This window comes from Kockovaella imperatae (assembly GCF_002102565.1).
Source record: "Kockovaella imperatae strain NRRL Y-17943 chromosome Unknown BD324scaffold_6, whole genome shotgun sequence".
NCBI classification, from domain to species: Eukaryota; Fungi; Basidiomycota; class Tremellomycetes; order Tremellales; family Cuniculitremaceae; genus Kockovaella; species Kockovaella imperatae.
In genome coordinates this window covers 1015437-1038426 of record NW_019028946.1, presented here as the reverse complement: position 1 = coordinate 1038426, position 22990 = coordinate 1015437, and the positions used below count along the sequence as shown (strand labels likewise).

General features: G+C 52.2%; 10 protein-coding genes across 10 annotated transcripts; 9 read left to right on the top strand and 1 right to left on the bottom strand.

The window, feature by feature from the left end:
* Positions 1-309: 309 nt before the first annotated feature.
* Positions 310-1431, top strand: BD324DRAFT_579272 (eukaryotic ADP/ATP carrier; the record flags this gene model as incomplete). Its single annotated transcript, XM_022013371.1, has 4 exons — positions 310-452; positions 495-723; positions 785-1016; positions 1100-1431. The coding sequence occupies 4 exons, from the start codon at positions 310-312 to the stop codon at positions 1429-1431; spliced, it is 936 nt and encodes a 311-aa protein (XP_021871484.1).
* Positions 1432-2113: 682 nt separating this feature from the next.
* On the top strand, positions 2114-4518 carry BD324DRAFT_651039 (exonuclease V; the record flags this gene model as incomplete). The annotated part of the gene is made up of 8 exons (XM_022018256.1): positions 2114-2452; positions 2512-2519; positions 2571-2700; positions 2755-2840; positions 2893-2998; positions 3041-3169; positions 3212-4416; positions 4464-4518. The coding sequence occupies 8 exons, from the start codon at positions 2114-2116 to the stop codon at positions 4516-4518; spliced, it is 2058 nt and encodes a 685-aa protein (XP_021871483.1).
* A 418-nt stretch (positions 4519-4936) lies between these two features.
* On the bottom strand, positions 4937-5433 carry BD324DRAFT_651038 (hypothetical protein; the record flags this gene model as incomplete). Its single annotated transcript, XM_022018255.1, has 2 exons — positions 4937-4964; positions 5015-5433. The coding sequence occupies 2 exons, from the start codon at positions 5431-5433 to the stop codon at positions 4937-4939; spliced, it is 447 nt and encodes a 148-aa protein (XP_021871482.1).
* Positions 5434-6173: 740 nt separating this feature from the next.
* Positions 6174-7271, top strand: BD324DRAFT_681331 (hypothetical protein; the record flags this gene model as incomplete). Its single annotated transcript, XM_022019116.1, has 3 exons — positions 6174-6264; positions 6310-6421; positions 6616-7271. The coding sequence occupies 3 exons, from the start codon at positions 6174-6176 to the stop codon at positions 7238-7240; spliced, it is 828 nt and encodes a 275-aa protein (XP_021871481.1). The 3' UTR covers positions 7241-7271.
* Positions 7272-7429: 158 nt separating this feature from the next.
* Positions 7430-12586, top strand: BD324DRAFT_681330 (translational initiation-related protein). The gene is made up of 7 exons (XM_022019115.1): positions 7430-7855; positions 7907-8263; positions 8313-9241; positions 9292-10659; positions 10704-11273; positions 11323-11781; positions 11832-12586. Exons 1-7 carry the CDS (start codon positions 7705-7707, stop codon positions 12429-12431), a joined length of 4434 nt encoding a protein of 1477 aa, XP_021871480.1. The 5' UTR covers positions 7430-7704; the 3' UTR covers positions 12432-12586.
* Positions 12587-12729: 143 nt separating this feature from the next.
* On the top strand, positions 12730-13272 carry BD324DRAFT_651035 (hypothetical protein; the record flags this gene model as incomplete). Its single annotated transcript, XM_022018254.1, has 3 exons — positions 12730-12785; positions 12848-13062; positions 13142-13272. The coding sequence occupies 3 exons, from the start codon at positions 12730-12732 to the stop codon at positions 13270-13272; spliced, it is 402 nt and encodes a 133-aa protein (XP_021871479.1).
* A 374-nt stretch (positions 13273-13646) lies between these two features.
* Positions 13647-14881, top strand: BD324DRAFT_651034 (hypothetical protein; the record flags this gene model as incomplete). The annotated part of the gene is made up of 4 exons (XM_022018253.1): positions 13647-13720; positions 13814-13992; positions 14045-14376; positions 14426-14881. 4 exons carry the CDS (start codon positions 13647-13649, stop codon positions 14879-14881), a joined length of 1041 nt encoding a protein of 346 aa, XP_021871478.1.
* A 108-nt stretch (positions 14882-14989) lies between these two features.
* Positions 14990-17500, top strand: BD324DRAFT_626194 (amino acid permease). Its single transcript, XM_022015876.1, has 11 exons — positions 14990-15411; positions 15569-15661; positions 15706-15758; positions 15814-15934; positions 15991-16240; positions 16288-16412; positions 16450-16597; positions 16638-16852; positions 16928-16935; positions 16972-17079; positions 17118-17500. The coding sequence occupies exons 1-11, from the start codon at positions 15266-15268 to the stop codon at positions 17339-17341; spliced, it is 1491 nt and encodes a 496-aa protein (XP_021871477.1). The 5' UTR covers positions 14990-15265; the 3' UTR covers positions 17342-17500.
* A 59-nt stretch (positions 17501-17559) lies between these two features.
* BD324DRAFT_449974 (transporter) lies at positions 17560-20063 on the top strand. Its single transcript, XM_022012815.1, has 13 exons — positions 17560-17736; positions 17798-17849; positions 17906-17978; positions 18044-18234; positions 18285-18318; positions 18371-18478; positions 18526-18592; positions 18632-19012; positions 19052-19144; positions 19192-19319; positions 19374-19492; positions 19542-19660; positions 19724-20063. The coding sequence occupies exons 1-13, from the start codon at positions 17608-17610 to the stop codon at positions 19985-19987; spliced, it is 1758 nt and encodes a 585-aa protein (XP_021871476.1). The 5' UTR covers positions 17560-17607; the 3' UTR covers positions 19988-20063.
* Positions 20064-20929: 866 nt separating this feature from the next.
* On the top strand, positions 20930-22920 carry BD324DRAFT_674724 (Endonuclease/exonuclease/phosphatase; the record flags this gene model as incomplete). Its single annotated transcript, XM_022018949.1, has 7 exons — positions 20930-21127; positions 21182-21203; positions 21259-21365; positions 21423-21784; positions 21839-21957; positions 22013-22546; positions 22587-22920. The coding sequence occupies 7 exons, from the start codon at positions 20930-20932 to the stop codon at positions 22730-22732; spliced, it is 1488 nt and encodes a 495-aa protein (XP_021871475.1). The 3' UTR covers positions 22733-22920.
* Between the last annotated feature and the right edge of the window lie 70 nt (positions 22921-22990).

Genomic DNA, 22990 nt, shown 5'->3' with positions numbered 1-22990 from the left:
TTTCCCCATCATCATAATTCCAGCATCCCCCTCCCCTCGTTTTTTTCTTTTCTTCTTTCTTCTTCATCTTTCAGACAGTTCTCTTGTCTAAAGTCACCACTCATTCTCCCAAAAAAAAACAACGAGCTAGAGTCTCGAGGTGAGTCTAGGGAGCTGTGGTGTGTGCGTCGCCCTAAGCGGTGACAGGTGTGAACGAAGAAGATTGTGCTCTCGAGCCTTTCTTCTCGCGTAGCATTCAGCCACCTTTGACCTGTCAACTCGTTTCTCACGTCGTACTGACTCTTAGTTCCCCCATAGTAACGAACCAAAATGGCCGACGTTGTCAAGAAGCCCAAGGATGTCAAGGCATTCATGACCGATTTCCTCATGGGAGGTGTCTCCGCCGCCGTTGCGAAGACCGCTGCTGCCCCCATTGAGCGAATTAAGCTCTTGGTCCAGAACCAGGACGAAATGTGGGTCCAAGTCTGAAGAACAACGTTGTTGACTTGCATCAGGATCAAGCAAGGACGTCTCTCTACCCCTTACAAGGGTATTGTTGACTGCTTTGGCCGAACCTACCGAGAGGAAGGTCTCGTCTCCCTCTGGAGAGGTAACACCGCCAACGTCATCCGATACTTCCCTACCCAGGCCTTGAACTTTGCCTTCAAGGACTACTTCAAGTCCCTCTTCGGATTCAAGAAGTCTGAGGGATACTGGAAATGGTTCGCTGGTAACATTGCATCTGTAAGTCGTCTTCCGGCATGGTCCGAGCGAAAAAAAATTTCAATAATTGACCTTTTTTAAGGGTGGTGCCGCTGGAGCTTCTTCCCTTCTCTTCGTCTACTCTCTCGACTACGCCCGAACCCGTCTCGCCAACGACAACAAGTCTGCCAAGTCTGGAGGTTCCCGACAATTCAACGGTTTGGTCGACGTCTACCGAAAGACCCTCGCTTCCGACGGTATTGCCGGTCTCTACCGAGGATTCGTTCCCTCCGTTGTTGGTATCATTGTCTACCGTGGTCTCTACTTTGGTCTCTGTGAGTCTTGAACCTTTTGATTTCGAGGTCGTCATTCGAGATTGGCGCTTGATTCCGAGACTGGCACTGACACCCCATCCCAGACGACTCTATTAAGCCTGTTCTTTTGGTCGGACCTCTTGAGGGCAACTTCCTTGCTTCCTTCTTGCTCGGATGGACCGTCACTACTTCCGCTGGTCTCTGCTCTTACCCTCTTGACACCATCCGTCGTCGTATGATGATGACTTCCGGAGGTGCCGTCCACTACAAGTCCATGTTCGACGCCGGTTCTCAGATCATTGCCAAGGAGGGTGTTAGGTCGCTCTTCAAGGGTGCTGGTGCCAACATTCTCCGTGGTGTTGCCGGTGCCGGTGTCTTGTCCCTCTACGACAAACTCCAGGAACTCATGTTCGGAAAGGTTTACTCTGTGAGTTGATTCGTCGCAAGATTCGTGATGAAATGCTTACACGTCGGTTCAGGGTGGATCCGGTTAAGCGCTAGATAATGTCTCAATGACGTTTTAATGGCTCGACTCTTCCTTCGCTAGATTTCCCCCCCTTTCTTCTCATTTACACTCCTTCTCTCGCATTCTCACGACATCAGTCTGCATTTCATGTTTTCTGCCCTTTCTTTGGACCATATCCTGTCGCTTTGACCGGCGTTGGATAGTTTGATTACACGTTGCAATGATTCACGAGATGCAGATTGGTATAGACTGAAGTCGCGAGATGTGTCATTTTGCAGGTGGTCTTCAAGTTGTTAGAGGACTGCGAGCTTGCCACCACTGGTGGCTGTCCGGCTTTCCCTTCAGGCTTCTCACAGACGTCGGCTGAGACAACATCAGCGTTGCATACCTCTGCATTGCCCTCAAAGGGCCTTACTTAACATCTGCAGCTCTGTCTGGCTCTCCCTGAAGTTCCAGAACATCATTTCTGTAGCCTTCAGCGTGCTATTCCAGGACGAGTGGATTTATAGCGAGCCTCGAACGACTGCTGAAAATTCACCTCGCCGAATACCGATGATGATCCGATGGTCCGGTCCCAAATGTCAGGCGAGTCAGCAGTGTGTCATATCTCACGCATACAAATCATGATATCTTGAATGTTGGAAGTCTGATTATGGACATTGACAATGATCGGAGCGCCAGGCCGGACGATGACTTGGCTCAACTTCCGGAGGATGATTACGGGACGGACATTGAGCTGGATGAAGAGCTCGAGAGGGTACTCTACCGAGCCGAATCGCAAGTTTTACAACTACCACCTCCTACACTTTCCGACCCTTTCCTTGTCCCGCCGACGCTTGCTGTCGAGAGGGATGAAGAGATAGACGTGGCTGATATTGTGGATCTTGAAGATGTCACGGGGTCATTGCAATCTTCTCCATTTGAGCTATTCCGTCCTAAAGGCAGATTGAGTGTCAGCGATCTTGTCGGATTAGTGTGGTGTGAGATGCAGGTGAGCGGTACAGCCTTGCATAGCAGAGAGAGAGAGAGAGAGAGCTGACAGTGTCCCAGTACGATTAGTGAGGCAATCCTGCGGACCATTGGACCCCAGCTGAGACAGATCACCGCAGCCGCCTGAGGACTCTGCCACATCTCCCACCGCACAAACGACCCACTGTCATCACCACTCGTACTGGCGAGCAGATCTCAGTGGATAAGGTCAAGGTCGAGGGCAAAGAGAAAGTCTTGAAACGAGGACAGGTGGGTTAGCGATACCCGTTTCTGAGGAGCTGGCCAAAGCTCACGCAGCTGCAGAAAATACACAAGCGTTTGGAGAAAGAAATCCACCCGCAGGAGATTGTCGTTCGGTCCGAGACCAAGGAAGATGTATGGGGTCTGAGGTATGGTCGACCTATACAAGTCGACGTCAGGTTCTAAGCCTACTTTGTCCAGATTTCTCAACATGTTTGCCGCAATTGAGGCTCTCTTGACGATTGGCAAGTGTCGAGAGTTACCGGTGATCGGTCTGGTGGGCGGTACGTTGGTCATGGGCGTCATTGTGAGTGCCTCGGCCAGTAAGAATTCACTCAAGGTGCTGCAGGATGAGATCGTCCGGGAGCCGATTCCCGTTCCCAAGACTTCGAAAGCTAAGAAAGAACCCGACAAGACGCAAACTTCGCTCACTTCGTTCTTCTCACCTACCAAGCCAAAGACATCGACGGGACCTCTTGTACGGGAACGAACACACAGGCTCCTGATCTCGGACTCCAAGACCCGAGCATCAGATTCTATTCCACGAGAGGCCGATACGCTGGCCGGCAGACTCCAACTCATGCTATACAAAGAGATACTTGACGCCATCCTCTTGGCAGAGCCTATCCCAGAGCAAGATATAGAAACACCGCCCATTGTCGTCTCTGATTCGGCTATATTACCGACAGAAGTTCCATTTGCATGGTCAACGATCTTCTCCCATCTCGGCGTTCAGCTTGATCAGCCATTCTCTGATCATTTCTTGCACGAATCTGCCCCGATAGTCGTAGGCAACGAATTGCGATTCAATGTCGATAAGGCAAGGACATTACGAGACATGGTACGATCCTGGGAGCAATATGTCTCGATCCTTGGTCTCGGAACGCCCATTCGTAACGCCTCACGTCTGAAAGTTCTGTCGGTCGAGGAGAAGAACAGAGGCAAGACGGATGATAGGCTCGAGCTGGTCTACAGGAGGGCAGGTTCGAAGAAGCTCAAAGGGGACGCGTCGGCGTCGACGCGAGCGCTGGAGACTAGGCCGGCAACGCTCAAGGGTGCGGCTTTGGATCAGGCATCGACCCTGCACAACTCGACGTTGTCTGAGGCTGAACAGCTAGAGGAAATGCTCATACAAGAGGCCCTGAACGAAAGTCTGCGAGACGGCAATCAAACCTCTTACATGGCCAATGCAGAGCTCGACATGTCGACTTACATGAGGTCGGCGAGCTCCTCTTTCGGTGATGATGTTGACCAGGCAGATCACATTGGTGACGAAACGATCGACGAGGGTCTAGCTTGGGCCGCGGAAGTCTCATTCGGGATCCACCAGGACGAGCCAATTCTGAATGATGCGAAAGAGACCGTTCTTCGAGGGTCCCAGTCTGTCGCAAGCCAGAGCCAAAACACTCCCAGCTCGTCACCGTCATCATCATCCAGCTCCTCACCGGTGATCGATAAACGCCGATTGCCGGTTCATGCTTCTGTCGACAGCGCGGCTACGGCTACCTCTCAGTCATCATTCAATCGAAGAGGTTCATCTCAGGGGACTTCTAAAGCTGGTAGTATTATCGGCAAGAGCGTCTTCACCCATTCACCCAGGCAGCTCGCGATACACCTCGCTTCGACTCTACAGTGGTGGATGGGGGAGAGAGAACCTAAGGGTGTCTCTGTTCATGAGACCAGACGGTGTGGGTGGTGTGAGTTCGAGGAAGGTTGCGAATGGCGGTGAGTTGACGTTTCTGTATTCGACCCGTAAGCTAACTGTTTCATAGGGCCAAAAAGGCCGAAGAGGCTTTAAGCAACGCTCGGTCTCGTCTAGGCCGATAAATATGATTGTTGTCACTATTCATTACAGCAACGTGAGCTCGGTCAAGGGTTCTTTCAGTTTGTTCAACAGCATGTCCGATGTATACTGTATCAACATCTCACGAGCGAGCAAGGCAAAGAGATACCGCTGGTGGGCGTTCATCGTACCCGTAGCCGTTCTAGCATCAAGCACCGTTCGGACCACTACATATCCGGCGCGTATCCTGTCACGCATCCTGAGTATACGGATCCATACCCACCGCCGACCATACCATACCCACCACAACTCCAACCGGGGTTGTTGGGGTCAAGCCAAGACGCATAGCAAGACCAGAACACTGCAGTCCAGATCAAGAGGTTGAGAACGACCAGAAGCCTTACGATCCAATCTGCTGTGGCGTCCGAGCAGCGACATTCAGTGCTGCCTCCTTCTTCGACATCACAACGCGGACACCTGCTCCGAAGACCTGGACCGATGAGCAGTGCAGTCTCCTCTGTCGCAGGTATAGGAGCGTACTTGGGAGGTGAGCTCGTAAAGTAAGCAGGGGGAGAGTGGTCAGGTAAACTGAGGTGAGTTGATGGTCTGGCAGTCGTCTGCGGAATGTAGATCGGAGTGGGATTGGCCCCATTGCTTGGCTGATGCTGAGGAGTGACAGCAATCAAAGACGATTCTCGCGATCGATATGGGACTGGACTCTCGTCGGGGATCAGTGGAGCTGGCTGGAGGTCAGTACGAGAGTTGAAGATGGCCATGGCTGCGAAATGAGGGATTGGGACGACGGCTGTGGCTGGCCGAGCATTCGAAGAGGCTATGGCTGGTTGTGAGTGATCCTGATGTGCTCGAAGAAGGCTAGGTGGCCGGACAGGTGCATGGATGGTGAATGAGCTTGAAGGAAGTCCATTCGAGTGTAAGTCGAAGGACGGGGCGAAGAACATGACTGGAGGCGTTTGCTGAACTGGAGATTGAGCTGACACTGGGTGCACTGGGTGCTTCAGCGAACTCTGTCAAGCTCCTCACTGAACGAGAGGATCTACTCGCAGGTGAAGCTGGCGACTGAGAAGTGAGGTCAGAGTGGGAACCGACAGGGAGTCTCGTCATCCTCGCTCTGGTGGAGATCATCATCAACATGAAAGGATCCCGTCCTTTCACTCAGATCCTTGACGCGTTTTAAAGCAGAGGAGATCTCTGTCAATGGACAATGATGAGGTTCGCTCATCAGAGTCATGCATGATTGTCTCGACTGGCGTGCTCTGGCAGTCTCTGCAGAAGAATGGGGCTGACACGCTGAGAGATGTGTCGCTCGAATATCCACAGGCTGCCTCTTACGGGGACGTCACGGTCGCACACCGTTACGGTCTACGTGGTCTAGGTTACAGCTACGCTTGACTCTCTTCAGGCTGATCTCCTTCGACCATGTAAGGGGTTGGCGTTGAATACTGCCACACCGAGACTGGTTACTCTGCCTCAGTTGAAAGGAGTGTTTTTGGTTGATGTTCCCCGCCGAGCTTCTCCGATCATTGACCTAGAAGCCTGCAACATGTGTAAGATTCTGTCTTAGTTGAAAGACCTTTTACACCACGACCCAGAAAGGTACTTGTGACGGGTTACTCATCGGCTTCCTGGGGTAACTGTAAACCGATCGGCAACGTGGTCCCAGGTACAGTGCAAGGAGAAGATGAGCACGCCACACTCGAATGATAGCAGGTCTGCCGATGGCTATTCTGCACTAGAGGTAAGCGTGCCAGACTTGACGGCTGCCTTGGAGAGTATGTGCGGACTCGGAACGTGAGTTGACGATCCACGTAACGCAGACAAGCGAGCTCAGGCTGCCGAGACCCTTCCCAGCTTCTGGCTGACCAAAGAGCTGCTAGAATCGAGAAAACACCCGTTGAGGCAGAAATGGCGTCGAACCTCATGTACGATGTAAGCTGTCCTCGCCCTCCTCCTCCTACCATGTGATGGCCTGGATACTGATCGACGAAATGGGACGGACTCATCCGCAAAGTGGACCGTGATGTCACACAGCTCAAGTGGCTGTACTCTGTTGCATTTCGTCACCATAAGAATCCCTCGATCCCATCCCAGATTGTACGGAGATTGTCTGAAGCTGTCCGCAGCGCTTGTATGCTGGAAGGGACAGAAGATCTGATAGGACAGTATGGTTCCAATAACTTCCTGGAATATCTTGCGTCGGTCAAGAAGGCGATCCCGACAGGCTACACAAGCCCGGATGAAAAGCCGGTCGGAAACTCGGCCGAGGGGATATCTACACCGGAGGATCCCATCGAAACGTTGACACTTTTGACTCACCTCGTAGCCACCGGTCGAGAACTCGCGGAAGCACTCAGAGATGCTGAGCAAGGAGACATCCCATCCGATGACGAAGCCGAATACGAGGACGAGGAGGACGAGGAAGACGAAGAAGACGAAGTCTCGAAAGCAACTTTCTACGACCCCTACCAAGACTTTTGGGAGACTTGCAATAGATACGCTTCGTCCCTCAATGCCATTCGACTGCATGCCGAGGAGGTATTCAACGAGGCGCATGGTTCTGCAGCTCAACAGAGCAAGCCGAAACGGGGCATTAAAGAGTCTAACCGGGTTTCCGCTGACATCCATGAAAGTTCAGCCTCTGGACTAACAGTCTCAGGTGCAACTCATAAGAGGGTGAAGAGCGTCAGCTTCGAATCGACTGAGAGTGGTGGGAAAGAGACGAGGGAGTCGAGTCATCTAACACCTTGAGGCGAGACCTATCGGAGCTGCTACTAGAGAGTTGATTGCATGCATTGTGCCACTATTCCTTCGCCACAAGAAAAGAATCGGAACTGATCGGTGTTTGCCACGTGACTTCTCCCATCCCTGATTCATCCGATGAACCGGTCCGAGGGATTGGGAAGAGGAAAAAAAAAATAATGCCCAATGATTCGAAAAATTCAAACGAAATGCCCGTTGACGGACGTCAAGCTGGTCTGTGAACTGATCATTTCCATCGAGTAATAACAACGGATCAACTGTAAACCAGTCAAAGTGACACGCTTCGGCATCGTCAATAAGAGCGCCAAAACACATACGCTGAGGACAGTCATAAAGCAGACGGGCTTCCATCTCGCTGCAACCTCCAGCGCATGACCGCCGCTGTGCCGGAAGTTTCATTGTGAATAATTATTAGATCGACGATCGGCTATCCGTAAATTTGGACTATCACCATGGTCGACGCTTCGGAGCCTGTCGTTCCGACTGAGGTGTCTGAGCAGGACCTCAAGACCGAGCAGGCCAATGACAGCTCGGTCGAGGTCGCTACCGCCGAGCAAGATGGTCAGGCGAACGAGGCGAACGAGGATCAGGAATCATCACAGGGTGAGTCACACGATTGCACTACATCAGAGCCTATTGAGCTGACTCGTGTAGTCCATCCTGTGGAGATCCGGATCATCAGACCTACCAATGCCAAAACCCTTCCACCGCGACAAGACTCTGGCTCGTTCCAAAGCCTCACACTCCTGCCACAATCGCATGAAACGATTCAAGAGCTCAAATTGGCCGTGAATGAGTATGTCGGCGGTTACTGGTTGGGTCCATACTCTCTCAGAATCCCAGTCTCGCAGCGAGAGGACGCGATGACAACGGAATCAGCTGCCAAGGCACCTGGGAAGGAGGGTCTGGCGGAGGTGAAACCTGGAGACAAGCTCAGTGACTGGTTGGAAGTTGGACATGTCTTTGATAGCTATCCACCCGGCCGTGAAAGAGTGCTCGAGGTGCACAGGGGTAAGTAGATCTCCGTATAATTTATCAACTTGCTGACCGTCTCATACAGAACCATACTCTGAGTTTTCCGCTCGTCAGTCTGTTCTTCGACTCGTCGAGCTGCTGTCCACAACGGGGCCTGAGAGCTCGGGCATGGCCAGTATCGGTCTCAGCGCTGGCGCTACGATCTTTGAGTCTGTACGAGATGGCACTGCAACTGCGCCTGCTTTTCGTGAGGTCGAAGTGTCTCTACCAGGCAAGAAGAGCAAAGGGAAGAAGGAAATTGTCAAAGTCAAGCAGGAAGGAAAGCACGCATTCGCCGATTGGAGTGGAGATTGGCCACAGACAGACTTGCAGGCCATCCCTATCTCTCCAGTCACTCCCGAGGTCCTGCCATGTCTCAAGAACATTCAGCTTGCAGCTTTCAACCCTCCACCAGCACATCTTAAGCAGGTCGGACATCAGCTCTACCTTCAAGTCACGCTTCTGGAGGGCGACGTGCTCATTCTGGTTTGTACTACGCGGGGGTGGTTTGTCTCTCGGTCCACGACCAGCTCCTTCGATGCGGCTCCCCGCACTCAGCTTCAATCAGGAGCTCAGGCAAACCTCACTCACTCACTTATCGATCTCTTGCATTCTCTTTCGCCAATGTTCACTGAACGATTGAATCGTCTACCACCGTTATCTGTCACACCTCCTGTCTACGAGCCAATCTCTACCGTTCCCATTCCTCAAGCTGAACCCGCATACCCATTTCTCGCTACTCCGCCGAAGCCTGACGTTGAGTCTGATCTCATCAAGACCCAGCTTGCTTTCCTCCACACTGGTGCCGTGACTGCAGATGGACTCGACGGAGCTCGGGACTGGAATGAAGAGATTCAAGGGATCAGAGAGCTCCCCAAAAAGACGATGCAAGAACGTGTACTGAGGGAGAAGATTGCTCAAAAGACATTTGCAGAATTCACTGCGGCCTCCGTGCGAGGTGTCATGGCAGTGGCAGTGAGTGGAGCGAGACTTGGTTCACGAGTGAAGCGCTGAATTAGACACAGCGTGGCGACATACCCCCACTGAACCCCACTGAAGACCCTCGAGCCCACATGTACCTCATCTCCAACATCTTCATCACCAAAGCTGTCGACTCCATCGACGCCTATGCTCATCTTGGAGGTGACGCAGCTGCTCACGTCTCTCATGGCAAAGATGCCGCGGGTGTCAAACTGCTCAACAAACTTGACATCGATGGCGTCAGCTTGCTTGGTCATACGGTCGTCGACTGGGTCGGCGAACGATGGATCTGCCAGAGCATGCTTCCTGGAATTTTTTCGCGTCGCGCCGAAGAACCGATCGAGGACACTGATGCTCAGAGCGTCGCGGATGGGCAGCCACCCAACGGTGAAGCTTCGGACAAGAAGGATGATTGGGTCAAGGTTGATGGATCTGCTAGCAAATCATCAGAGACAGACGACGGTCAGGTCAGAGCCGACGACAGCGTTGCTCAGCCCGAAGAACCCGCCGAAAACCCCTTGATCGTCTACGGGTACGATTCCGAGATTCCCGGATCGATTCACTGGGACGCTACGACTCATAAGCTGATGGCCAAGGTCGCTGCATCTACTCGATTGGCACCTCACAAAGTCGCTAGTCGAGATGGGAAAGAGTACGACTTTTACGCCTCGGCAGAAGTCAAAGCTCTGTGCGGAAACGACGGTCGACGATACTTGCTGGATCTTCCCCGTCTCAGTCCTGTAGATGTCGAGTGGCTGGAGCGCGACGTCGATGGCAAACTTATTGAGTCGGAAGTCGAAGGTCCTGCCTATCCTCATCGATTGGTTCTGCTCCGACCAGAACTGATCGAGACCTTCTGGGAGGACAGCTTGAAACGATGGGCTAGAGAGACCGCCACCTCCAAGGCCAAGGAGAGCAAGGCGACTGAGATCCCTGTCGAAGCCTCAGATGCGTCTGCAAAGGACAACGCCGCTGAAGAAGGGACTGTTCCCGATCAGGAAACGAAGCCTGATGTCCAGGAACCAAGCGTTGAAGCCTTGGACGCTTCGTCGCTAGCAGACTTCAACCTGACGTTCAACCCCGACGCTTTCACCGACCAGCCCGTCCCCAAGGGCTCAACCGAGACTGACAAACCCTATCTCCCATCCACTGTCACCGATACTTCCGATCCGTCTATCAAGGCTGTACGAGATGCTTCTCTTTTCCTGCGACAAGTCGCTGTGCCAGCTATGGTCCTCGATGCACTGGCTGGTAACCTGTCCGGAGTTATGGATGGCATCAGTCTGAGCAAGGCAATGCACGGTAGAGGTATCAACATCCGGTATTTGGGATATTTGCTTTCGACCATTGATTCTTTCAGCAAGAGCACAGCTCCCCAAAAACCGCAGATGGGTGTCTTGAGCTATCTCAGGGTGGGTCAACCTTATGCTTGGACATCTGTGCTGACACCTTACAGGCACTCATCACCCAGGAGATGTTCGTCCGTGCCACAAAGCACGTTGTTCGCTCGCTCTTGGTTGGCCTCGTACCGGAACACGCTCAATGCGCGCTGTCACATATCCTGAACTGCTTGCTTGGTGCAGCACTCAACCCATCCCCTCAAGCTATCTACACGCCGCTCAACTTGGATGGCGAATCATCCGCACCTGCCTATACCCAGCTCACACCGGAGTCTCTCAGATCCGCTATCGTCGAGCAAATCCAAAGCCGATTCCGATGGACATTGGCTGAATCATACTTCGACCAAGAGATAAGGAAGCCCCAGCTCGTACGCGAGCTTGCTTCGAGGATAGGATTCCAGCTGTTGCAGAGGGCATATACATTCGATGCGACATCTAGAGAACAGGCTAACGGACATGTCGAAGAGTCCAATGGTCACGCTGGATCGTCCCCGACAGCGCCGAGCAAAAAGGACAAAAAGTCGAAGAGCAAGGAGACAGGATCCGCTTCAAAAGCTCGTCAGACAACCTTTGAGCCGAGCGATATCTTGACTCTTCTGCCAATTATCAAGTCCACTGCTCCTCCTGTAAGTTCCCTTCTAGTTCTAGCAGGATTTTTAGCTTATAAGTTCTCAGTGCGCAGTCGCCGCCGAGATCTTTGACGCTGGACGAGCGACGCTAAACCGAGGCAATTTGGATTTAGGTCTTGGCTTCATGTTGGAAGCTGTTCAACTGTACGAAAACATTCACTCGGTTCTTCACCCCGAAGTTGCCGCCGCGTACAACGAATACGCCTCAACCATTCACCAACTTGCTCGTCTCAAGATCCAACAGCTGGCCAATGAGAACGCTGACCCTGAGCAACCTCTTGATCTGGATCTCGCCCTGGCTTTGCGACTGCAGAGACAGGGAGTCATCATTGCCGAGCGAACTCTTGGCGTCTACCACTCGGAAACCTGCGCATACTACTTCAACCTTGCCATGCTGGAGCATCTTGAAGGCAACACTGTGACGAGCTTGAAGTATTTCCGCCACATCTTAGACATGTGGGATATCATCCACGGACCCAAACACCCTGAGATCAACACCATATTGGTGAGTTATGAATTTGCATGGCTAGAATGACTCTGACGTTTTGAGAATAGTCGAACGCTGGAGTCGTCCTCCAGGCCATGTCTGAGCACAAACTCTCGCTCGCTGTCTTGACCACCTCATACGATTCCACTGTGGCCATGTTCGGATCTAATCACATCCAGACCGCTCAATCGCAACACCAGCTCACTCAAGCGCACTTCCTGGCCGGCGATATACCCGCAGCTCTGGCTTCAGCAAAAGCGGCTTTACCAATCTTTGAAAACACTGTCGGCAAGGATCACCACCAAACGAAAGAGGTCATGCGCAATGTGGAGATTCTTTCCACCGTTGCAGATAGCGTTGAGCGGCAAAAGGCTCTTGGTGAACAAGCTAAAGCACGTCAATTGGACAGATTGCACGCTGCTCAATCGCGAGTTGGAGGAATGGGTCGAAAGCGTCTTGGTCAGACACTGCCAAGCGCTAGTAATCCGCTCGTATCGAATGGTGCCGCCGGCTCCAAGGCCAGTGGCACTCAGCCCAGCTCAAAGATCGGAACTCGAGGTCATCTTGACGTTGATGAGCTGGTCAACTTTATCCAAGGTGGAAGTTCAGCAACCTCGACGGGCACTGCCCGGAGCAAGCAGAGTTTGCGAGGCAAGAGGCGAAAGTGATCGTTGAGAAATGGTTTGATCTTGTAAAGACACTTCAGAGAGGGAGAGAGGGAGATATCTGTTCTTCAGCGCATTGGTACAGCATACTATAGCATCTAGATTCTCGGATCAAGACATATCCATACTCATCACCACTCCATGCATGCTTTCAACCGACGACTCTCGAGAAATAATTGCTTCCGTGATGGCGATCAGGTCCATGATATCATTACTCAGAGATCTGAAGGAGGAACGTCCTGTTGTTACAGGTCGTCTGCTGCTATTCATGTGGTCGCATGCTATAAGACGCTCGAGCACCATGTCAAGCCCCAAATGGATATACAAGATCATTCCACACTCCTCCGTCGATACCCGGTGAGTGAGCCCGCCCCAGCCTCTGGCCGGGGCCAGCTCCTGAGACTGACAGCCATCTCCAGCTACACGTTCCCCATTCCTATCCCAGCGTCACACACCTTCTACCTCTCTGAATTGGACTACAAAGATGGCTTTGTTCATCTCTCCACCGCGAATCAAGTCCCTGGAACACTCAACAGATTCTTTGCAGATGTACCTTCAGTCGTTCTGCTCCGTTTAGAAACGGACAGGGTGGGATCGTTCAAGCGGCTGACATGGGATGAGAATGACGGGCAGAGTGAGTCTATGCCAGCCTCAATGGTCGTTATGGCTGTCAGATGGGCACTCGGATCCATAGACTGACGTTAAACCTCTAGAATACCCGCATTTACATGCTCATCTGGAAGGAGAGAACGTGGACTCGTTCAAGGAGGTGCATAAAGGAGACAGCGAGAAGGGTTGGGATACAGCCTTGTCGAAACCGGATATCGCAAAGTGGCTGGAATGAATTCCAATCTGACCGCAGAACATCCGTGGGTTGGTCCACCCAGGTTCGTGGTGACTATGATGCACTCGCAGATTGGGGGAGCTTCTTGATCAATGACCAAAAGCAAGCTGTGTCTGGTCTATAGGGGGAAAGGACGTGCCAGACGGGCTCAAAAATGACTCTATGAGCTGCAAACCACTTGCGGAATGTTCTGCCTAAAGCCTTCGCTCCATCGCGTCAGTTTGCAAAAGTGGAGGTGACTTGATAATCTATGCGATCCATGACTAATGCAATTATTTGGCTCCGAAGACGTATAAGAGCAGACCCGACGAGCCCGGAGCCAAAGGACCAGTCTTCATCATCATCTCGCACGCAGCATATTCCCACCAGCTACGATGTCACTCCCTTCCGACCGTCTTCAGAAAGACGACAAGGTCCTTATCATTGGCGTGACAGGCCTCGTAGGCGCGTGAGTGGTGGTGGCTTTAAAGGCGCAGAGACCACCTCGGCCAATCTAACCGACGCTTCGGGTGCTGATGTAATGTGCTTTTGATATCGCCAGGTCGACGGCCGATGCATTGGCACAGCGAGGTCTCAAAGTCGTCGGAGCGACTCGACAGGTCGGACCCAGGACACAACCTCTGAAGGACAAGCTTGATGGGCTGTATGGAAAGGATACCATCGAATTCGTCCAGATCAAGGACTACACCGATGTGAACGAGTACAGAGCGATATTGCATGGTCCGTGGCTACGTTAAGACAGTCTGCATTTGCGCTGAACATCTTGCGTCAGGTGTCGCCGGGATTGTTTACCAAGCATATGATCTCTCGACGTTGGACACTACAAAGGCCGTCGAAACTGCCTACAAGACTACCTGGGCTATCTTAGAGGCGGCATATGAAACTCCGTCTGTCAAGTCTATCGTTTTCACGTCCTCCACCGCGGCAATTTACAACGCGACCTACGGCCAAGATATGGACCTCTCTCTAGACGATTACAACGACACGGGCTATGAAAAAGCATTTCGACTCCCCGATGATGCTCCTGAGAAGTTTGGATTCGTTTACTCCGCCACAAAGGTCAAAATGGAGAAGACGCTCTGGGACTTTGTCAAGCAGCACAAAGTGAGTCGACTGCAGAGATGACCACATAATCTGACCTGTTATCCCGTAGCCTTCGTTCGCTGTGAACACTGTCCTTCCTCACATGGTGCTTGGCAAGCCTTTTAATCCCGCCGAGGGTGTGTACAGCACTTCAACGTGGACGAAATGGATTTTTGAAGGCAAGCTAGACAACAACCCTGGCGTCGGCTTCTGGCTACCGAGTGAATGGCACATCGACGTTAGGGATGTTGCCATTATCCATGTTGCTGCTCTACTGGATCCCGAGGTGAATGGGCAGCGCATGTGGGCTGCAGTAGCTCCACCTGTTCACATCAACGAATTGTTAGCGCAATGGAGGGAGCAATATCCTGAACGACAATTCGTACAAGACTTCGATGTGCCATCACCGCCAAAGCAGAACATCCTAGACAATTCGCTCGGTCAGAAGTTGCTGGAGAAGTGGGCGGGTAGGGATCTCATATCGTTCGAGGAGATGATCCATGAGACTATTGAGGATTCCCTGTGAGGTAATATGTATGCTCCCTCCTGTGCCTGGATCGCGGCACTTGAGCCACGTTAACACTGTATGACCCGATGTTACTTCTGAATTTGTATGCATGTAAGTTCGTAGCCACTGCGGGGTGAGGTTGAGGGCATCCGCCGCCCCCATCATACGCACTTGTCCCGCGGGGCCAGGTGGGAATAGGGGCTCTGGGGGCGTGCTGAGCGTCGGCTTTTCCTAAGCGTCGGTTACGGTTGACCCGAACCGGTTCAGACGTCGCAATTCCCCCTGAGTCAATCTGGGAAAGTGAACCAAGATTCGCGACATAGTCTCCCCGTCTTATCTATTCCATCCAAGTCACTTTGAGGACAAGTTTCCATTGTACGAAGACAGTGCATTGTATTCACGATGGCATCCGTGGGCAAGGAGGATCTGTCGGTGCCCGAGCAGGTAGAAGTCAAGGTTGTCGGTGAGAGGACAGATCTCGTTAGGAGATTCTCCCTCCTATCATGTCTGGGTATGGCGTTCGCCATGTTGAACAGTTGGACCGGTGAGTTGGCCTCATAGCCACCAGAGCTGACGACTTAGCCATGTAAGTGAACAACTTGAGTAACGCTGCAGACTTGATCCCAGCCCATATATAGGTCCGCGTCGTGAGTCATCATACCCTTTCCTCCCCCTAAACAAAATCATGCTAAATTCTCCTATCAGCCTCTCTCTTGTGCTTCCATCAGGAGGTAGTATCAGTATGGTCTGGGGTCTGGCCGTGTCAACACTAGGCACGTTGGCCATGTGTGTCTCATTGTGAGTCCCTCCATAACGATGCACCAGATGCTCATGCGCTTCAGGGCCGAGGTTTGTCACATTTTCCCAGCCGCCGGCGGCCAATATGATTGGGCATGTGAGTTGATGGTGGCAACGTGATCTAAAGGACCCGTCTGAAACTCGGTCTACAGATCTCTTGGCACCGGCGAGAATGAAGAACGGTCTTGGATACTTTGTCGGATGGATGGCTACTGCTGGATGGGTGGCTCTGCCCGCGACTGGCTCCTCATTGGGCGCGAATTTCATTGTTGGGTGAGAGTGGAGCTCTACAAATCCGGTAAATGGTGCTAAAGCGCAATTTCAACCAGAATCATCTCCCTTTGGTACCCTGATTACGAGGCGCAACGCTATCAGACCTTTCTCATCTACATGGCATTCACCATCGGTGCATTCTTGCTCAACATGTACTGTGTCAAAATTCTGCCATTTGTTGAGCACAGTGCGTTCATCTGGAGTCTCGTGGGGATCGTTGTTGTCATCATCACTCTCCTCGCATGCCAACATGGCGACTATCAATCCGGAAAGGCAGTCTTCGCTACATTCACCAACCAGACGGGCGTGAGTATGCTCTTATGTAGAGGAAGCCAGATGCTGAGTGATCGCAGTGGCCTGATGGTATGGCTTTCATCCTCGGTCTCCTGCAATCTGTCTTCGGCCTCACTGGTTTCGATGCTGTCAGTCACTTGGTCGAGGAGATGCCCCGCCCGTCGGTCAATGCACCAAAGGTCATGTAAGTCGATGTACAAGGATATCTCGTTGACGCGTAGGATCATTGCCGTCCTCCTTGGAGCCTCGACTTCATGGGTGTTCACCGTTGTCCTTCTCCTCACTTTAACCAACGTCGAAGAAGCCATCAACTCGGCAGCCGGTCCTCTTTTGGAAATCTACTACCAAGCCGTCTCAAATCGGGCTGGCGTAGGTCTTTGGCATGTGTCGACATACTGAAGTTCTTCAGGCCACATGCCTTGTCATGTTCAACGTCGGAGCCATGGCATTCGCAACTCAGGGTCTGATGACTGTCGCCAGTCGTATGGTCATGACACTCGCTCGAGACCAAGGTGTTGGCCATCTCTCTCCGTGGTTGTCACACGTCAGCCCTAGGCTTGAGGTGCCGACTTGGTCCATCATTTTTACCACCATCTGGGTAATCATCTTTGGACTCATCTGTATGTACCCCGACCGCTTGCAGCTAGTTGACAATGCTAGACCTTGGATCGTCCGTTGCGACGAATGCCATTCTCTCAGCATCTGTTGTCCTGCTGCAGATCAGTTACTTCTCAACCAGTGAGTCACATTCGTCTCGATCCCCGCTCATATTCTAGTCTGCTTGGTCGTCTTCAGGGGCAACAAGGTCTTTGCCGACCAGCCTCACAAATACAGCTTGGGGCGCTGGAGAAGTGAGTCACCCGATCCGAAACAAGACTAAACCTTTCAGAACCCATTGGAATCTTTGCAATGATTTTCCTCTTCGTCACCAGCATCTGCTTTGTCTTCCCTCCTTTCATTCCTGTCACAACAGGGACAGACATGAACTATGTCATTGTTGTCGTGGCGATGGTCGTTCTCCTCTGTGCTGGCTCCTGGTTCACTCACGGACGGACCCATTATCACGGTCCCTGGGAGCTAGAGAAGCGAGTCCAGACTGCCCGTATGCTTTGATATTACGCTAGTCGTTGTGAAACACCATTATGTTGAGAATCTTGTCGACGAGCAATGCTGTAGAGTCCCAGTAAAACAACCTATGCAGACAATACATTGAAGACTCTAGGGATGTATTGCGACTCTTTCCCTTCGATCGGGTCTCGACGGAGATGTCCGAATGCTCGCTTGCATGCAATAAGCTTTCGGCCCGTTGGAGAAAAGACGTTGAGAGTTGTTCTCAGTCTCCTGACATTATCTATTCGGCGGACCATCCAAATTCAATCATGGCGGAGAATCAGCGAGCTATCGATGCGAGAGCAACCGAGGCCACTCCGCTCCTGCAGAATGGAAAGGACGGCCAAAATCAGCACTACAATCTTGCGGGTTTATCTCAAACCACCTTTTGGATATTGGTGAGTTCGGGCCCGATCCCGACTTTATCGGGAGACCTCGAAACTGATAGGAATCGATCAGTGCTTGTCCATGTGGATAGCGGCGTTTCTCGTAGCATTCGACGGAACTGTTGGTAGGTGCAGTCGTCTCAGACAGCCACCGGAGGACTCACAAAGCTCGACACCTCAGTGGCTGCTCTCATTGGACCCATCTCTTCCTCTTTCAATGCGACTAATGAAGCTTCATGGCTCGGTACATCCTAGTGAGTGTTCAATCCTTCCAACAACGTGGCCGAAGTCAAAAGGGCTGTGCCGATGCCTGCCTTAGCCTCCTGGCGGTCTGCTGTGTCTCGCCCATCTACGGCAGATTGTGCAATGTCATCGGTCGACAGGCTTCCATGCTCATCGCGGTTGTTGTATTCGCGATTGGGAACATTCTCTGCGCTGTCGCGCCGACTATGAACATCCTGATCGCTGCACGATTCATCGCTGGACTCGGAGGCGGTGGACTACAAGTCAGTGAGTAGATGCGAGCTCCTCGTTTGCACGTGTAGCTAACTTTCGTCCAGCCTCAAGCACAATCACCTCGGACATCGTTCCTCTGTAAGCATGCTCGAGAGGACCTCAGAATTCTAGACTGACAATTTGGCCTCAGGTCTTACAGGGGACTGTTCCAGGTCAGTGTATTATGTTGTCTCACCGTTCCACGGCTCATTCTAAGTTTGCAGGGCTACGCCAATATCACCTTCGGCATCGGAACGGGGTATGTGCGATTCCCGTCAGACTGAGAGCAGCAGCTGATGATGACAGGCTGGGGGCGCCCATCGGTGGGTTCGTCAATGACTGGCTAGGCTGGAGATGGGCTTTCTGGCTACAGGTAAATGTTTGGCGGAAGATACTGCTGACAGGACATCAGGCGCCCACCTTTGTGGTTGCATTCATCGCTGTCTTCTTTTTCGTTCGATATGATGTTCCGTCATCCAAGCGAGCCACTCAAACTCCGCTTGAGATGTTGAAACGCATCGACTTTGCGGGATGTCTCCTGCTCTTCGGCTGGTTGGGCTGCGCGATACTCGTGTTGTCGATGAAAACAGAAGCTACGGACGATTCTCTCAGCTGGACAAGTCCCCGCATCCTCGGCCTTATAATCACCTCAGTTATTCTCTTCTTGGTATTCCTTGTGGTAGAATTCAAGCTTGTTAAAGAACCGGTCCTCCCCATCGATCTGCTAGGTCGCAGAACGCCGATAGCCTGCTTCGTCAACAATTTCTTCATTTCAATCGTCATATTTGGAACTGTGCGTGCACGATATTCATTCAAAGCTGACCGCCTCAAGCTATACACCGTTCCCCTGTACTTTTCAGCAGTCTTACAAATGTCATCCACCGAAACGGGGTTGCGCTTTATGCCTGCACCGCTGATCGGTATTGTATGCTGATTATCTCTGTCTCGTCCCTCGCTCATACTCTTGAACAGTGTACCTCGATTGGCGTGGGCTATCTTGTCAAGGTCTACGGAAAGTACAAGTGGCTCTGTTTCCTGGGTGGTCTAGACGGCATACTCGGCGCATTTCTCATCACACTCTGGAGGATTGATTCGCCAAAGTGAGCCCAGCCATGAGGCAGATCCTCGATTGCGACACGCTGACCTTGCTACAGCTGGCAGACCTGGACATTCTGGCAGGTCTCAGCTCCTAGTGGATCAGCTGTCACGACCTTGACGGTTGTTGCTTTAATAGCGGATGTTGGACGGGAAGGGATCGCCATGGCAACGAGCTGTACGCATGTTTGGCCCATTGTCTTTCAAACACCTGACGAAGCCCGCAGTGTCCTACGTCGCTCGGATGACCGGTCAAGTCGTCGGCGTGTCCATGAGCGGAGCAGTCATCCAGACTGTACTGGCGAGGGATCTACCGAGAAGGATTACTGGACCAGGCAGTATCGAGGTATGTCAGAGAAGGAGCCCTTCGGCTGCATCACCCGCGTGCTAATCCCTCATTCGCCCATAGATCATCTCATCCATACGGAAATCTTCGGCTGCTATCAAAGAGCTATCCACCGATCTTCAATTCGCAGCACGCATGTCTTATCAGAAAGCCACACATACCGTCTTTGTGATCCAAGTCGTCATGTGTGTTCTGTACACGCTGGCCGGACTTGGCATCGAGGAAGTCGACATGAAGGCCATCAATGAAACGGCGCCACCCTCAAGGGACGAAGAAGCAGAACAAGGGCTGCCAAGTTCAGACGGACCTTTCAATGGGAGGCAGTAGGGTGCATATGCCTTCATCCTGATAGCTGCTGTGTCTCGCCGGGATCGTTCATGCATTTCGTTCTTGCACCACGTCCCCGGACTAACGTCCTCGTCAGGTCGGAGAACAATGGCAGAAGCAAAACCTCGATGATTGATCGTCAAAGGCCTGCAGCACAGTTCTCATCCAAAGGCAAGGCGAGGTAAGCCTGTTTTTCTCCAGCTTGCCTCGCATGGGGTACTCGCATATTCTCGACGATAGTCTCCGAGAGCGCATCTCAGCTGCTCGCTTGGTATTCATCATTAGAAGCATGTGCCCCGCTAAAATACTAGAGATACACATGGAGAAAGCCGAACCCCAACTGGAACAACTATTGGACGGGGGCACTTATCCTGATGCCCTATGAAAGTTCATACTTCGCGGCCATGTCATGCCGCAGAAGACGGTCAGATCGACTGCGCCCATTCCCGGTATCTTGGAGATTCCAGAGGCTGTCGGTACAACCGTGTAGGCAGCCTTACCCGAGAACGGGATGGCAATGAGGGTATGCGGAACGAGTGTCATCCGACTACGGCTGTTAGCATCACAGTGCACGGAAAGGGGTTACATGTTCGGAGCTGCGAGCAAAAGTTCGAAGCTCAAGAAGATTGTTCCGACCTGAGGCAGGAGAGGGAGAAAGAGTTCGTTGATTCCCATCCTGAGGACACAGTCATCGATCCCTGGCTGGAAATCCTTGAGACTTTAGAGGGGACGATGCCTGATTTGCTGATTGAGTTGAGCGACTCATTGGCTGGAGTTTGATGCATAGGTGTCCCTGCAGAGATATTGGATATTCGAGGTCAGTCGGAGGCGATAAACCAAGGCCCCGATCAATAACGTCACTGAAAATCAGTCGGGTCATTTCGAAGGATTTCAGGTTCGAACGCTCGACGACGTATCAAGAGGTGTACACCGATTGATAGCATGCCGTACCAGCTCACTCCGGCCCAGCTCGAGCTTCAAGCAGCCAGAAGAGCCGCAAAGCTAGCTGCAAAGGCCAATCCGAAAGCGGCGCCAAAGCTGTCATCAGAGGAGCTTGAGCGGCGTCGGATTCTGAAGAGGGATTGGGTCCAGGTCGGTCAGAGCGATTCTAAGCGGCGCGTGAGGATCGTGACATGGAATGTAAGCCCCGTGTCAGTCGTCCTCGGACAAAGTTCTGACAGAGCGTGTATCCAGGTCCTCGCCCAGACTCTTGTCCGTAAGCGACCCTCTGAAGGATGTCGAGGTATTGGATGACCGACCACCTTGTCCAGGTCGAGAGCTGTTTCCCGGATCTGATTGTCTCAAATGGGGCGAGAGGAAGCCGATGCTTCTAGCTGAACTTGAGCGTCACTCCTCAGCAGACATAATCTGCCTTCAAGTAAGCGGCATCACGTCGTCGGCAAGGCGCAAGGACTCTAATATATACCTTTCGCAGGAATGTGATCGACTAAAGGAGTTTCTCCCTGCCATGCCGGATCACTCGTACATTGAAGCTTTTGGCCCCAACAAGAAGCACGGTCTTTTGATCTTCTTCAGACGATCTCGTTTCCGAGCTCGATCACAGAGGACCGTATATCTTGACGAAGAGGAGCTCTCTCCTTACACCGCCGTGAATGGGAATGCCTCGATCAACGGTCAAGACAAGCAGCCGTCGTCAAGCTCAAAGGGAGATGCTGCTCCTGGAGACATCGGTCGAAGACGCGGTGGCAGCCGTTGTACGAGGAATGTTGGTCTCGTAGTTGCTCTTGAGTCAGTGGACGCTCTGGATCAAGGCATAGTCATTGCCACAACTCATCTGTACGTCTCTGTCCCCTCGCCTTGACCTTGCTTCTTGCTCACCGCTGGCCACAGATTTTGGCATCCGAAGTTCAGCTACGAACGTATACGACAGCTAATTGTCCTCGCTCGCGCGATCCAGACCTTCAAGCAGAATGAAGTTCGTACGCCTTGGCCAACGATACTTGCCGGAGGTGCGCTTGTCTGGGCAAAGATGATTCTTTCAGGGACTGATCCACGCACGCTCAGATCTGAATATGACACCATGCGAAGCTACTTATCAGCTGATCACTAGTCCATCGCAAGCCTTGCCACAGGAGCTCGTCGACGAATTCGAGACGTCTCGACTGGTCCACACTTCGGTCGACAAGGCTCTCTCTCAACTTGGGCCCGCGTCGGCCGATCAGATCCCTGCAAACGACGATAACCCTTCAACATCACCTCCTGCCGTAGATCATGACAACAATGACGAGAAAGACGATGACGGTGACGATGACGAGCAAGAGCCTCCGGATACGGACGAGCGATCCGTAGCGGGAACCCGACACCCCGGACCCAACGATGGGATTTTGTCCTTCGAATCACTTGTCCCTCATCTCCGCGAGGTCTTACCTGAAGGCCTGTCGAGTGCATATGATACTTCACGTTGGGTTTCCGGAAATGAAGAGACCTTCGAGCGTCGTGGTGGGTTCAAGCGGCATTTCGAAAACACTCCGGCAAGTCTCAAGGGGCAGAATGAGCCGGGATATACGTGTTATACACCGTTGTTCAAATTGACTTTGGGTGAGTCTCCATTCCTCGCTCCGAGCTCAATCGCTTGCAGACTATCTGCTCTTGTTCCCTGATGATCGTGTCGCCTTTACAGCCCTGCTTAGACCAGCACAATCTGGTGATCTCTCGGAGGGGTTGCCAAGAAAGGGTATCTGTGCGAGCGATCACTTGGCTGTGGGCTGTGAGCTGGCTTGGTGACGGTCCAGCCTGGAAAGCATATAAAAGCATATGGCGGACATGCTGCTTCGGCCAATGTACAATGTTTCAGGATTTGCATACTTGAGTCACGAGTCTACCGACCGCGCCCCAGAAAATCTCGTCAAGAGTCTGCGACACGGCGGCGCATAAATAACACGAGCTGAAAGACTGACTACGATCCGTTAAGAATAAAGTAATAAAGAGGGATAAAGGACGATGAGGACGGTGTACATATCAATGGATGGGAGGGTGGTGATG

Excerpts from the sequence above, each read along its gene's own strand:
- BD324DRAFT_449974 (XM_022012815.1), top strand. The coding sequence starts at position 17,608 with ATGGCGGAGAATCAGCGAGCTATCGATGCGAGAGCAACCGAGGCCACT. Across the intron at positions 19,145-19,191 it reads CTGCACCGCTGATCGGTATT|TGTACCTCGATTGGCGTGGG; the intron begins GTATGCTGATTA and ends ACTCTTGAACAG. Across the intron at positions 19,320-19,373 it reads TGGAGGATTGATTCGCCAAA|CTGGCAGACCTGGACATTCT; the intron begins GTGAGCCCAGCC and ends ACCTTGCTACAG.
- BD324DRAFT_681330 (XM_022019115.1), top strand. The coding sequence starts at position 7,705 with ATGGTCGACGCTTCGGAGCCTGTCGTTCCGACTGAGGTGTCTGAGCAG. Across the intron at positions 7,856-7,906 it reads GGATCAGGAATCATCACAGG|TCCATCCTGTGGAGATCCGG; the intron begins GTGAGTCACACG and ends TGACTCGTGTAG. Across the intron at positions 11,782-11,831 it reads CTGAGATCAACACCATATTG|TCGAACGCTGGAGTCGTCCT; the intron begins GTGAGTTATGAA and ends TTTTGAGAATAG.
- BD324DRAFT_626194 (XM_022015876.1), top strand. The coding sequence starts at position 15,266 with ATGGCATCCGTGGGCAAGGAGGATCTGTCGGTGCCCGAGCAGGTAGAA. Across the intron at positions 15,412-15,568 it reads TTGAACAGTTGGACCGGTGA|CCTCTCTCTTGTGCTTCCAT; the intron begins GTTGGCCTCATA and ends TTCTCCTATCAG. Across the intron at positions 17,080-17,117 it reads CAGCTTGGGGCGCTGGAGAA|AACCCATTGGAATCTTTGCA; the intron begins GTGAGTCACCCG and ends TAAACCTTTCAG.